Source organism: Lepidochelys olivacea, assembly GCF_965140295.1.
Source record: "Lepidochelys olivacea isolate rLepOli2 genome assembly, chromosome: 1".
NCBI lineage: Eukaryota > Metazoa > Chordata > Testudines > Cheloniidae > Lepidochelys > Lepidochelys olivacea.
The window spans coordinates 246,434,865-246,450,041 of NC_140411.1; the positions used below are offsets into that span (position 1 = coordinate 246,434,865).

The 15,177-nt window shown below is 42.0% G+C and overlaps 1 protein-coding gene across 4 annotated transcripts in view; it reads left to right on the forward strand.

The window, feature by feature from the left end:
• Positions 1-2,997: 2,997 nt before the first annotated feature.
• The window catches only part of DNM1L (dynamin 1 like), a 63,618-nt gene continuing 51,438 nt past the window's right edge, over positions 2,998-15,177 (forward strand). For 3 of the 4 annotated variants that reach the window (XM_084624098.1, XM_084624100.1, XM_084624099.1), the window contains exon 1: positions 2,998-3,228. In XM_084624098.1, coding sequence (XP_084480224.1) covers positions 3,040-3,228 — 189 coding nt within the window. In that variant the 5' untranslated portion in view covers positions 2,998-3,039. The remainder of the gene's footprint in view (positions 3,229-15,177) is intronic. The other variant, XM_084624101.1, reaches the window with a different exon arrangement.

Below are 15,177 nucleotides of genomic sequence, written 5' to 3' on the forward strand. Positions count from 1 at the left end.
GAATGAATAGAAAGCATGATGTCATCCAGCACTTAATTGTCTCAGACTCAGACAAGTGCTGGGGAGTCAGTACTAGAGCTGGCTGAATAGTGGGGTAAAAGTTAACAAAATTCAAAATTCAATTCCATTATTTTCATAACTCTTTCATTTGGTAGTTCTTGAGTGAACACTTGTATTCATGCCATAAAGTCTCAACAAGCCACCTTATATATCTTCTATAAAACTGTTTTGGAGTGAGGATGTTACAGATAGAAAGAGGACAGGTGAAAAACCCAGTGATTTTAAAATAAGCAACCAAGCTGCATAAATATAATGGACTGATCACTTAGCATGAACATCAGTGAGCCTAGGGAATAGGAGTGGGGATGCTCAAGCAACAGAAAGATCCCTTGCCTAGAAACATTTCGAACATGGTTCAGCGCCAGAACATCAAGCCAGTTGGTTTCAGTGTACTGTAGATATTTAGGCAGAGGTGCTCAGCACTTGGGGACAGTTTCCCTATGGAACCATTTCTGTGTATAACAGAAGGTCATATGAGCTCCTGCTGGCAGGGATAAAGCCCATCAGATGTGATTTGATCATCAAATGCAAAAGTTGACTAGCAGAAGCCAGTTTGGGATGTGATTTGCCAGTAATTACATGCTATGGCCATGACAAAAGAACATTTAATGCAAAGTCTGTTAGCCAATAAATCTGGCTGTTAGCTTTCTTCTTCCCTCATCCATCTGATTTTAAATCTGGGATCCATCTCATTGCCAAATATTGTGGATGCCTTCATAGAGTCTGCTTATCGCTTGTAGTCTTTCTCTCCCCCTATAAATTTCCCCAGTCCTTTCCTTCATAGTTTCCAGCAGTCTCCATTTAGCCAGTCCAAATCTAAGTTTTTAAAAATGTTCCAAACCAAGGTGCCATGTGTCAGGACAGCAAGGTAGAGAGATTCCCTCCCTTTTATGGGGTTATTGTGCAAGCAGACAAAAGGCAGCTATGATGTGGTGTTGAGGGGCCATCAGGAAATTTGGTTGCAGACCAGGGTTTATTTTTGGAAGTGGAGTGGAGGGATACTTTTTTTGAGGGAGTGGAGAGGAATTTTGGCAATAGGGAAAACCTACTGGACACTGGGGATAAACAAAGGATATACAGGATTGTGTGTGTTTGTGTGTTGGGGAGACTAAGGGACAGAGGAAACCATAAAATTCCCTAACTCCCAGGAGAGAGACAAAAAAGGGGAGAAGCCAGGAGTCCCCACTTCCCAACAAAAAGCATATAGGAGATGCTCTCTGAAGATGCTGGTGAGTGGGGTAATGACCTGCTGCTCTTCCCTGAAGCCAAGAAGATAACTGAAGGTACAGGGAGACATCTCTTAGGAGAGAGTAGGTTTGTAACTCACTCAATTGCAGGGTGTCACTGTGAGTGCTAATGGTAAACCAGTCCCCTAGATGTGTGGTAGCGTTCACTGTGTGTCATGAGTGTGGAGGCAAGGCACTAGGTGTTCCTGGCATCAACCTCACAGCCCTTGGTGGGTTCCCATAAACACTCACGTTTTGAGGAATATAGGACTCTTCTGTTAGGGCTGCCAGAAACGAAACTCTGCAAATACCCCATTCTCAATAACTATAAGTTACAATAGAAGATTAACACCCCATTTCTAATCCAGTCCGCAATGAAAGCCCAATAGAGGAGGGTAAAAGTAGAAGACTCTCATTGAGGTCTTCTCTACATCATCCCCTTGCTGTGCATGTCCAATTGACCTCATAACTCCTGGTAAAATGGATCTAAGCTGAAGCACTAGATCAGCTTCACTTCTCCTTTGGTGAAGTTTTGGATCTGGATCTGAATGTGGGAGTTTGGACCCATCTGCACTTTATAAAATGTGGCAAGTTATGAAAATTAATGCTATTAATTTTGTTTCTGTCCATTTATGGTATTTTCATATCCCTTTGGCCACCCTTTTCTCCTGTTTGGATGACCTTGCAGGGTCAACGTCACTGAACAAGTGCACCAATTTGCCCTCAGGAAAGTTGCTTAGGAGGTAATGCCGATGCACTCATTTTTAATGACTTGTGTTAACAGAACTCTAGTAAACTTCAGAGTCGTAATTCAACACCTGTGCAGCTGCATCGGTAGTAGTAATGGAAATTATAGCATAGACAGGGCACTTGTGCTTTTACAACAACCAGGTTGTCTCCCATGATTGCATTTCAGAGACGTTATGTACATATTTCTCCAGCATATCTCAGTGCAAGGGTTGGCACTCATCAGTCCCCAGGTTATGTTTTATGCTAATTTGCCATCTCCTTACAGTGACTGCTGAAAATGACTTACAACAATAAATTTAAATGAAAATACATGCAGCTGAATTGAAAGACAGAGTTAACTTGCACATGCGCAAGACAGGAGTCCTTTTTTGGGGGCCTCTCCTGTGGGCTTTTTTTCACCCATTAATCTCTACATCTGCACCTTGGCAGGGCCAAGGGGGAGCTTTGTGAGGAGCCTTTCATGGAGGGAGTGGGGAAGCTGTGTGTAAACCTGGGGGTAGTCAATACACACTGTACAGCAGGGGACGGCCTGGTGGTTTGGCCATTCTTTGGTTACTTAGTGCAGGGACTTTGGGATTAGTACAGCAGAGGTGCTGGAACAATATTTATAGCAGGGATGCTGAGGGCAGAAACCCTGTATTGGGGCTGTTACTACTTCAAGCCAGGGGGTGCAGGAGCATCCCCAGTTCCAGCACTTCCGTAGTACAGTATCTGTTGTTCTATTAAGCACAATAATTAATGACAGTTCAGGGCTGTGGTTTGTTTACTCCGGGGTTGGGGGGGCAGAGCGGGCGCTCTGGCTTCTGCGGCACCACTTCCCCCTGCTCCAGGGGCGAGGCTTGGCAGCCTGCTCCACTTCAGCCTGCCGCCGCCTCTGGGAGCCACTAGAGGGCGCTGCGGGGCGCCTGGCACGACAACTCCCGTCGGGCCTTGCGGCTGCCACCGCCCCGCGGCAGGGCGCGCACAGCCTGCTGGGGCTGGGCTGCGCGCGGGGCCGGCGCCCATGGTGGGTAGTGGCCGAGGGGCAGGGAGGACCGTTGGCTGCCGGGTCCATTCATCGCCGCCGCGCCCAGCCGGGCGCCCCGCCGCCATGGAGGCGCTGATCCCCGTGATCAACAAGCTGCAGGACGTCTTCAACGCCGTGGGGGCCGACATCATCCAGCTGCCGCAGATCGTGGTGGTGGGGACGCAGGTGAGCGGGGCCGGGGCCGGGGCCGGGGCCGGGAGGGAGGCGCCCGGGGAGCGCGGGGCGGCAGCCGCCCTTTTGTGAAGGGCACCGGGGGACGCGGGCCTGGGGGGGGCGCTGGCTGCGCGCGGGGCCGGGCCCCGCTCCCGCCTGGTGCCCGAGGGCTCTGCGGGGCCCCTCCGGGGCCTGCCAGCCGGCGCGGGGTGGCCCCTCGGGAGACCCGCCGGCGCCCTTCAGCGGGAGTCCCGCACGGCTGCGCCCAGCGCCCGTCAGTGAGTGACTGCGCCTCAGCCCCGGGAGGCGGGGGAGGCTTGTTCCCTCTTCGGCCGGTGGCCTGAGCGAGCGGGAGGCGTGGAGCGACCGGCTCCAAATGCCCCTGTCCCGCTGAAGGTGACTGCGCTGCCCACGCCAGCATCTTGCCGTGTTGGGCCACCAGCGGGCCCCCGTTTTATTCTGGGCTCGACCTTCCTGACGGTGCTTACGCTGCATAACGCTGGAAAGGGGGTGTAGTAAGAGAGGGCTGGGAAGGTAACTCCTAACACCGCATCTTTGTGACCCTGGCCCTCTGCTCTCATGTCCAGTCGTTTAACATCTCTGGCAGTTACTTGGATTGATTTCTGTTAAATGGCAATTTGGTGCAACAGCTTAAAAACCGCAAACCTGTGTTGGTTCAAAATAATTGCAGCAAATGACTGGTTTAGTCTAGCCGTGCTAGTAGGTTTTAAAAACCAAATTGATACCATATTGTTGTTTAAAGGGATGATCTCAACTTAAATGGGTTCAGAGTAGCAGCCCTGTTATTCTGTATCCACTGAATGCATCCGATGAAGTGAGCTGTAGCTCACAAAACCTTATGCTCAAATAAATTGGTTCGTCTCTAAGATGCCGCTAGTACTCCTTTTCTTTTTTCTCAACTTAAATGTGACCCATAATTTTTTTAAACCAAGTTATAAATCCATAAAAAGGTTTTACCTATCAGACTGAAAATAGTTCTTAGACAAAGGTTCCTGTGCAGTGTTTGAAACCCAAATGTTGAGCACTAGGACACTGAAAGTAAAATGAATTAAAAGTAGTAGAACTGAATTTTTTTCTGTTGTCTACACTTGGAGAAATGCACAAAGTAAAGCACATAAGTAATTACCAACTAAATTAGATTTTTAAAATTCTTTCATTCGTAGTAGTGTAAGGCAGTGTTGTTCTTGTACATAAAAAAAAAAGTTTACCATAGCTACTTAAGGTGACCATATGCCTATGACAATAGCAACTCAAATGGAGATGAGGCCGAGCCTATGTATTTTGGCTGCACTTCTGCAGGTGGATCTATATGAACAGGCTATTGAGTCCCCATTGACTTCAGTGGAGCTTTCTGCAGGTACATCAGTCTGTCCACATGGATCCAGCTGCACAACTGGTACTTCTCCGTAGCAAGCAGGATCCCATGGCAGCAAGTCTGAGCCTGTGTCTATAGACTTGGGCTTGAGCTACGGCATTAAAAATAACTGTGTAGACATTCAGGTTCAGGCTGGATCCCTGGCTTTGAAGCTGCCTCCCCTCCCTAGGCTTTAGAGTCTGAGTTCCAGCCCAAGTCCTAATGTTTACAGCTATTTTTAGTGTCGTATCATGAGTCTGTTGGTCTGGGCTCTGAGATTCACTACTGCAACATTCTGTGTAGAAGTACCCTTTGTTAAAAATTTTGGAAGAAAAAATTTGCTTAATTTTTAGGGTTGATGGGTCTTTTTTTTGGTAAGTTATACCAAATCCAACGCAATTTCTGGATACTTGAGGATCAGTTATATTTATATATGGGGCAGATGGGAAATAATTTTCTGAGCTACTGATATTCTATTTATTCAAGAGAGTGCTATACATTTTGAACTTTGAAATACTTGTAGTACAAAAGCAGCTGTATTGCTGAAGCACATAATAGGTCTGCTCTCTAAGCCAGTTAGAATGTAGTGGTCAAGAGAAGTACAGGAAGCAGCTGTCATTCTGTTTTACCAACATTCATCAGATAGAATAATAATACATCAGTCATTTAGTATAATAGACATAAAATACTTGTAATAGAACACTGTCAAGGGTATATTTCCTGCTCTTAGGGAAAAAGTCTATTTTGCATTTACAGTTAAGTGCCTTACTATTTTTGTAGCAGAAAGGACACCATTATCCTCTGAAAACATTTAATCTCTTCCACTGATATGCTTATTCTTAATGTAAAAGAATTGTAAAACAATAGTTACAGTATTTTTCAGGGTAATTCACTTCCCAAAACAGTTGTAATTGTGGCATTCTTCCACCTAACCCTATGTTTGAAACTTTCCTTGCTTAACTTGGTGCATTTTATTGACATGGCAGTTTGGGGGCAAGAATCTCAAAGGATTAACAGCTTTTCCTAGTTTACCATTCATAAATGCGTAGAGCAAATAATGGTCTTAATATCCTTCCGTACAATGCATGTAATTTGAATAGTCCACTGTTATAAATATTCTGTTTTTATATTCTAACAGCTCTGTAGTCAATTTCATGATGATCCTACTTACCTTGTAGATAGGGGTCTCATGACACTGTATTAAAGGGCTTTGTAAAGTCTGAATAAATTGTATCCTTCCTAATATTTTAACAGTAAAAATAATCATATTTGTTAGCTCTGATTGCTGTGATGTGAATCTGTGTTGTCTGCCCTCAGTGAAATTATAGCCTTTTGGGTGTGTGCTTGTTTTGTTCCTTTATTAAGGTTGGTTTATGGTTCTACAGATTTCTGGACACTCCTTAAATTTCTTCTTGAATTGTTACATTAGCTTTATTACCTTATTTTAAGTAAATTTTGAAATGAACCTCCTTCAGATTCTCTGTGTAGGCCAGTTACTTCAGAATTTTGTGGTTAAATGCCATATGGCCCTGGCATTCTTCTAAGATGTCTAATTTCCTAGTAGTTTGCTGGCAGATGAAGACTTCCTTTAATATTTTGCCTTTCTTCCTTTTGACTTTTCAAATCTGTTTCTGTATTCTTCACCTGCCTCATTCGTTGTGGAAAACGGACACTGTCAAATGAAAGAGAATTTCTCTATCTACTGTCAGTGAATTGTTCTCGTTCTTTCCTTGTGTCTGTTTCTCTCCTTAAATTGCCTTTATTTTTTTTTATATACATTCTATGTGGACAGGAATATTGTTTTAATCTTCTGTAATTTCAATTTCACACTCATCACTTTTGTTCTTCTATATTATAATGGTTCCACTCTTTCCTTGTATATAATATTTCATACCTTGCTTATGCCTTCTCTTATCCATGATATATTTTGTGTTTTTCTGCATACTGTGTGGATTCTATTTATTTCTACAATATTTTTAGCTAGAAATTGCCCATATCCCGTGGGCATGCATTTAATTTATCTTTGAACGCTTTCTATTTCCCCAGTGTGCTCCTTTCCTCCATCGCTTTGTGATTCAACATTTCCTGCATTCCTTGAAAATATGCTCTGCTGAACTTCAGTGTCCTATTTTTTCCCTTTGTAAACACATTTTAGTCCTAATTATAAAATATTTCCTAACGGGCTTTGGGCACTATTATTCAGATGCCTCTGCCTCTCTAGTCATGTTCTGTGTTACTCCAAATAGTGTGAGAATTGTTCATTTTTCAGTTTTCTCTAGGTATTGCCCAGAGCAGCAATTCAGTGTCATAGTATAGATATTTTGCTCGCATTCTTGCCAGCCTTGGCAAAAGGAGTTGGGAGTTGTTACTACTGGTTTCTGCCCTTTGAACCCTTCCCATTACACTAATCTTGTGTCACTAATTCTGGTTATTCTGTCATTCCTAGCGGTGAGTATGTGGTTCTGTTTCTCCTTTGGTTTTATATGTTAGCTTTCTGCATTATCAAATTTTATGAAAAGGCACAGGCTGGAAATACTGTATAAGCAACACACGCAATACAATAGTGCAATAGCATCCAACCACTCTGATGTCTTCATCTTATATCTGTACTTTGCTCTGTGGTTAAGACTTGTTACTTATAAAGCTTTATGGAATGGCCTCAACCTAATAGCACAAAACACTACAGTAAAAAGAAAGAAGGTGTAATATTCGATTGTTCCCAAAACAATGAGTCTATTTGAATGTATATACATACAAAATACATGTGTGATAGTTATTGCTGTGGTTAATTGCCTACACTACAAAAGCATCTGGGTTCAAGAAGCGGTCAAACATGCGGCTCATTTATACGCAATGAGAATATTATCATATTTGGCCATCTCGGTAGGGCATTAATCCAAATGGCTATGAATGAGGTAGCTTTACTCTTCCAGGTTATTGTTTGCCTTCTGCAGGGTGTTCCTAGAAATCATTGCCTCTCCCATTGATTTAAATAATGACTAGTTTAGTAGTAAACACCATTACAGAAATTCATTATGGGCAACCTATGCTATGTGTAAAATTGTGACTTTACTTGTGCATCCCAGGCATGGCTTTGGGATGGTATTTTAGGTGAGGTATTGTAATACTTAGCTGTACATATGCTCATTAGTAGCACTTCTGAAATTGCCTCTCAGACTTATGTTTGTCTTCTGACTTATTAACTATTGTTTTGTTGCTATTTTGGGGCTTCCTATTGGAAAGTGCCTAAATGTACTTCCCACTATTTAACATACAGCCTTCCTGCATGGATCTTTCAAAGAGAACAGCTGTTTTATTCTATTAATGGCTGTGAGTGTCACACTGATTTGGGATTGCCTTAAATTTATTTTACTTTCTATTGATTTTCTAATCTTGCTGAGTGGATGTGGTGTGCTTAGTACCCTAATGGTAGAACCATTCTGAATGTCATAATGTGGTATGTCAGGTTCTGCATAACAGCTGTCCTGCACATCCACTGTATTCTGTTAGATAAAGTTCAGATTATAATTCTCACAGCAAGATACTGTTGGGGCAAAAAAATGTTTGTGAAGCCAGGTGTACGCTGTCAACTACTGGGATTCAGGGGCAAGTGTACCAGATGTTATATCGGGGTATCCTCCTGAAGAGTTGGTACTTGTGCTAGCCATGGTTTAGTTTGTTAAATTTGAGTTCTCCTGCTTAGCTGCTAAGGCCTTGTCTTGACTGGGGATTTGTCCCAATTTCAGCTCTCAATTATAAAACAACGTTGTGCTTGCACTGTGTTGGTGTAAACCTCTGCTCTAGATAGGTCAAGCTGCAATCTGTCAGTTACCCAGGTTTCAAGCAGGGGTATGCTCCACTTGGGAAAGCTCTGGTTTTCATGTCTGTAGAAGAGGTTTGCACCTGTGCATCTACACCATTGGCTGGCCACTGATGGGATAGAACTGCAAATGCATAATGCAGACAACAACTGGCAAGGAGTGTGCGTTTGTCTCCCCAACTCCTTCCAGACCCATTGGTTTTTATCTGCTGTTCACTGTGTCTGGTTTTATGTGTAGTTGTCTTTCTCCCTCTCAAGTGTCTCCTCCCCATGGTTCATACCCTGGCTGTTCTGGTGCTTGCTTTGAGCAGGAGCAGTGATGTGAAATTGACATTAATTAGCTGTTTATTTTACACTTTCAAGACACTGTGTAATCTACTTCTGATGTAGGTTGGATTGAGGAGTACTTGATGGTATGCTGTACTTGTGCCTCTCTGGCCCTATTGTTAGTTTCTGCAGAATTTTTTTAGGGCCTTTAGGTTTGTGAAGAAAACCTTCAGAATGTGATCAGTGCCTCACTGAGTCTGCAGATGGATGAATGAAAGGATAGTTGTAACAGAAGCATGAACTGTGTCCCCTTCATCTAAAGCAGTGCTACTCAAAGCGGTGGTCCGCGGACTGGTGCCGGTCTGTGAGCCATCGGCTGCCGGTCTGCGTGCACATTGGAAAAAAAAATTGCCGGTCCCCCACATCAGATAGCTTGAGAAGCACTGAACTAAAGGATTTTAATATTGAAGCCGATGACAGTGTTAACTATATTACTGCTGATCAGTTTAGTGGATACATCTAGCTAGTTAGAGTGTGTGGGTAGAGCTGAGTATAGATAGACTTGGAAGGATTAGATTTTGATTGGTAAAAGTCAGCAAACATCAGTTTCCCCACGAATGAATGAAAAGATATTTCCATTGATGATGATAAAAATCTGTGGATAGGCAAGAGAGAAAAATGGTGTTGAGAAGTTATTAGAATTGGCTTTAAGGCAGGGTGATAAAAATCAATGATTTAAAAAAAATCGGATTTTTTTATTTAAATCTGATTTTTTTTTGATAAAATGCTTTTTGAGGAAAAACCCTGTCTAAAGATAGTTTTAATTAAGATACGTTATAGATATCTCAAAGATATCTCATCATGGAATAGGGATTATACATTCTAATTCTATAGTATGAGGCCATATATTCATGTAATGTTTAAGAAAAGTTTTGTAAATGACTTCCAATAGTTCATGGATTAGGGACCCAATCTTATGGGGTTCCACAGGCTTCTGTATAGATTATTTAGGTTAATCTTTCTATCTACACAAGGGGATTCAGTGCTCAGTCTAGAACAGGGATCGGCAACTTTTCAGGAGTGGTGTGCTGAGTTTTCATTTATTCACTCCAATTTAAGTTTTTGTGTGCCAGTAATACATTTTAACGTTTTTAGAAGGTCTCTTTCTGGAAGTCTATAATATATAACTAAACTATTGTTGTATGTAAAGTAAATAAGGTTTTTAAAATGTTTAAGAAGCTTCATTTAAAATTAAATTAAAATGCAGAGCCCCCCGGTGGCCAGGATCCGGGCAGTGTGAGTGACACTGAAAATCAGCTCACATGCTGCATTTGGCATGCATGCCATAGGTTGCCTACCCCTGGTCTAAAAGATGCCATCAGAGATGCTTAGTTTTGCAGTTCTCAAACTGGATTTGTGTCTCCAGAAATAACATGCTTGTTAACAGCAAAAATGTTTTTAAATAAATAAATAAATACATAAAATATAGAGGTGAGAAATAACAGACCTCAACCCTATTATCCCTCTGCAAATTTTGTGTACACAGATTCAATCCCTTACCTCTTTCTAAAAGTGCAAAGTTTCAAAAAGTTCAATGAATAGAAGATTGTTGGGGGTGGAATAGATCTGGACAAGGAGTAGAAGTCTGGAGATAAATGTGGGAAGGGAGTGACAGGCAAGAGAAACAAAAGTGGAACTGAGCAGTACATTCCCAAAATCTTGTCTTTCTGAGTGTAGCCTTCATTGATTTGAGATCTACCATACCATTCTCTCACTAGAAGGGAAGACCTATAATGGCAGCAGGCCGTAAAGGAGACCCAGTTTGGGAATAAGAACCATTCAAGAAATATATGTTTGATGATGATGTTTTAAAGAAAGTCACACCAGTGAACTGGTAGAAGTCACTTAAGCACTTGGATTCAGAGACTTGAAGTGATGATCTCACTTTTAACAGCAGTAGCTGCTTCTGCCGGTGTAGAAAGAATATTTTCTTCCTTTGGATTACTTCATTCCAAATTGAGAAATTGTTTGGGTCCTGAAAAAGCAGGAAAGAGTGTTTTTCTTTTCCAGATTATGAACAAACAGGAAAATGAAGGTGAAGACAACTGAGTTAGCTGCAGAAGCCAATATTTTAAGTTTCTCATATTGACCTGGCTGACAGTCAATTGATTTTTTTCCTTAAATATTTCATTTAACTATTTGAGTTAAAAAAAATTTTAACAAAAACCTGATTAAAAGAAAACTTGTATGTTTAACTAAATTCAAAAATTCATATGCTTGTTTTGTTAAAATATTATGTTTGCTGTTGAAGAAAAAAATCCAGAATACATAACGTTGTGTTTTAGTTAAATAAAAAAATTTAAATGTCTGTCTGGTGATATTCTCCTCCTAATACAGCATGGCAAGAAAATCCTCCAAATATTAATCATTAACCTGTTGAATTGGAGATAGTTCACCTCCCAATGACTTCATAAATATCTGCTTCAATTACCTTTGGCCATTGAAATAACCAAACAATCATTCATTTTCTGATATAGGTGCAAAACTAATCAGAAAAGTTTTCAAAATAAATCACTTAAAAATGTATAGTCTGTACCTTTTAAAAATGAAACCTACATCTATCTCTGAGTTGAAAAGGATATGTATTAAGGTTATAAGAATCAACAAGAATGCACTTTTATGTAGAAATCCATGATTAAATTGAGTCTTCCTGACTAGTGATTTAAATCAAATCCACCCTGCTTTAAGGATATTTACTTTCATTCCTGAGGGCATTCTGCGCCAAAAAAATAAAAATTCTGTACACAGTATTTTAAAATTCTGCAAATTTTATTTGTCAAATAAATGTGGAGGCTCCAGCATGGCATTGGGGAGCACAGGCCACTGGCTGCGCAGAAGTGGGAGATCACTGTGCATCTCCCCCTCCCCTTTTCCCCTCCCCCCCGGGGACACAGACTCTGTGGTGAGTCTGCACCCAACCCTGACATAGCGTAAGGACCGGACTTGCCCCAGAAACAACCCAGGTCCCTGCCTCTCCGGGTCAGGTGCACCAGGTGTGGGCAGGCAGGCTGAGCAAGGCAGGATCCAAGTGTGGGGGGGATCCAGGTGTGGATTGAGAGGGTTCTGTTTAGGGCATTCTGGGTGCGGGTGGCTCATTGGGGGATCCAGGTGCGGAGGGGATTGGATGCACAGGAGCTTGTTGAGGGGGAGGGAGGTTCTGGGGGCAATGGGACTGTAGGGGGGTCTAGGTAAAGGTGGTTGGAGCTCAGCTCGGGGGAGGGTGTCGGGTAGATAGAACTTTGCAAGGGGGTCTGGGTGTGGGGGGTCAGTGTGGGGTCCAGATGCTGGGGAAGTGGGGCTCAATGGGGTGGGGATGCAGGTGCAGGTGCAGCTGGTTGGGGCTCATCGAGGTGGTCCAGGTTCAGGGGGAGTGGGGCTCAGCAAGAGGGTCTAGATATGATGGGGTCTGGGTACACGGGGGTTGGGCAGATGGGGGAGCAGCTCCCTGTACAGGGATCCCTCACCCTACAGTTGAGGAATGATGGGTTCAGGGAGCATGAAGCGGAGGTGGAGGAGGGTTGCAGAGCTTCCTGCAGCTGGGGGGGAAATCTGGAGGTGGGTCTGACCTGGCCCCAGATGCCGTGCAGGGGAAGAGGAAGTCCCATCCTCCCCAGCCCAGCCAGGACTAGCAGCCGAGCCTGACGCAGGGTAGGAGCCACCAGCCCGGTCTTCCCCAGTCCCGCCTCCTGCCACAGTGATTTACCTCTGCCGGCTGCCCTGGGCACCGAAAACATACTACTGTGGAGGGTTGCATGACCACTCTTGTGGCTTCCCTTTGTTTCCCTGTCAGAAAGTCATTTTTCTTCAAGGAAGCAAAGAAAACTGCAGGGGATGTAAATTCTGTGTATACGCAGTAGCACAGAATTCCTCCACGCGTATACTTTGTATATGTTGACATAGATGTGGACAATTTGTGTTTTAACAGTTATGAAAATTTAACTTTTTGAACTGCAACATGTCATTAAATAATTCTGCCCCCCAATTTCCTGCAACTTATGAAAATTTAAATTGATAAAAATAAAAGCTTAAAACCCATAATTTTGTACAACTGTGAAAGTTTAAAATCAATAAAGTAAAATACTTAAACATTGATATTTTCTGTTGAAATTATTTAAAAAAAAAAAGTTCTGCCAAGCCTAAGTTTAAAGTACTGCCATTTTTTCATAAGAACATAAGAATGGCCATACTGGATCACACCAAAGGTCCATCTAACCCAGTATCCTGTCTTTTGACTGTGCCAATGCCAGGTGCTCCAGAGGGAATGAACAGAACAGGTAATCATCAAGTGATCCATTCCCTGTCACCCATTCTCAGCTTCTGGCAAACAGAAGCTAGGCACACCATCCCTGCCCATCCTGGCTAATAGCCATTGATGGCCTATCCTCCATGAATGTATCTAGTTCTTTTTTGAACCCTGTTATTGTCTTGGCTTTCACAACATCCTCTGGCAAAGAGTTCCGCAGGTTGACTATGCGTTGTGTGAAGAAATATTTCCTTTTGTATGTTTTAAAGATATTGTATAAGCATTTTTTTTGTAGTTTTTCAAAACTGGAATTGTCATCTGTGAAGCTAACAAACCGAAAAGGATTATCACAATGGACTGCTCCACTAAGGATCTTCATGCTGTACCAAAAGCATTGTTAAGATTTCCAACTGCACTAAGAGGCTGTGAAGTTTACCTGTCTCGAATGCCTTGCATCAGTTGTGCAAAACTTTTGATTCAAGGTGAGTATCAGAGATACAATACTTGTAACTAACTGGCATCATACCTGGCAGACAGAGACTAGGGATGTCATCCCTTCCCATCCTGGCTAATAGTCATTGATGGACCTATCCTACAAGAATTTATCTAGTTCTTTTTTTGAACCTTGTTGTAGTCTTGGCTTTCATAACATCCTCTTGCAAGGAGTTCCACAGGTCGGCTGCTTTGTGTGAAGAAATACTTCCTTTTGTTTGATTTAAACGTGCTGCCTATTAATTTCATTTGGTGACCCCTAGTTCTTGTGTTATGAAAAGGAGTAAATAACATTTCGTTATTTACTTTCTCCACACCAGTCATGATTTTATAGACCTGTATCATATCCCTCCTTGGTCGTCTCTTTTCCAAGCTGAAAAGTCCCAGTCTTATTAATCTCTCCTCAGATGGAAGCCATTCCATACCCCTAATTATTTTTTGCCCTTTTCTGAACCTTTTCCAATTCCAATATATCTTTTTTGACTACATCTGTTCGCAGTATTCAATATGTGGGGGCACCATGGATTTATATAGAGGCAATATATTTTCTGTCTTCTTATCTATATCTTTCTTAACAATTCTCAACATTCTGTTTGCTTTTTGAACTTCCGCGGCAAATTGAGTGGATGTTTTCAGAGACCTATCCACAATGACTCCAAGATCTTTGAGTGGTAACAGCTAATTTAGACCCCATCATCTTATGTACAGTTAGGATTATGTTTTCCAATGTGCATTACTTTGAATTTATTAACACTGAATTTCATCTGCCATCTTATTGTCCAGTCACCAAGTTTTGAGAGATCCTTTAGTTGCTCTTTGCAGTCTGCTTGGGGCTTAACTATCTTGAGTAGTTTCTGCAAATTTTGTCACCTCACTGTTTACCCCTTTTTCCAGATAATTTATGAATATGTTGAATAGGACTGGGCCCACTGCAGCCCCCTGGGGGACACCCTATTTACCTCTCTTCATTCTGAAAACTATTTATTCCTACCCTTTGTTTCCTATCTTTTAACCAGTTATCAATCCATGAGAGGACCTTCCCTCTTTTCCACTGACTCCTGCTTGCTGCCAGGGCTCTGTTCACCTTCTGAGTGGCAGAGTGTCTTTTCCAAATACTTGATAACGTTGTTTTTTGGTTAATCTGTTTTACCCTGGTGCCTTAATCCTGCCCACACTTAAAAAAAATTGTTTCCAAAAGAGCTGAGGGGGGAAAAAAAAAGTCAATTTGACAACCACAAACATACTCTCTAAATCTAGAGAGAAATCTGTAATGTATGTTAGAAGCTGTTGGAGAAGATTCCTACACATGATGATCAGAAGGCACAGGCTTAATGTTGTCAAATGTCTAAATAATAAATCTCTAGCAATGAGTTTTCTTGTTTGGAATTTAGAATCAGTTTAAGACTACAGTAGAACCTCAGAGTTACAAGCATCTTGGGAATGGAGGTTGTTCATAACTCTGAAATGTTCGTAACACTGAACAAAACGTTATGGTTATTTCAAAAGTTTACAACTGAACTGTGAATTTAATATAGCTTTGAAACTTTATTATGTAGAAGAAAAATGCTGCTTTCCCTTTATTTTTTTAATAGTTTACATCTAACAGAGTACTCTACTGTATTTGTTTTGTTTTGGTCTCTGCTACTGCCTGATTGTGTGCTTCCAGTTCCAAATGAGGTGTGTGATTGACTGGTCAGTTCACAA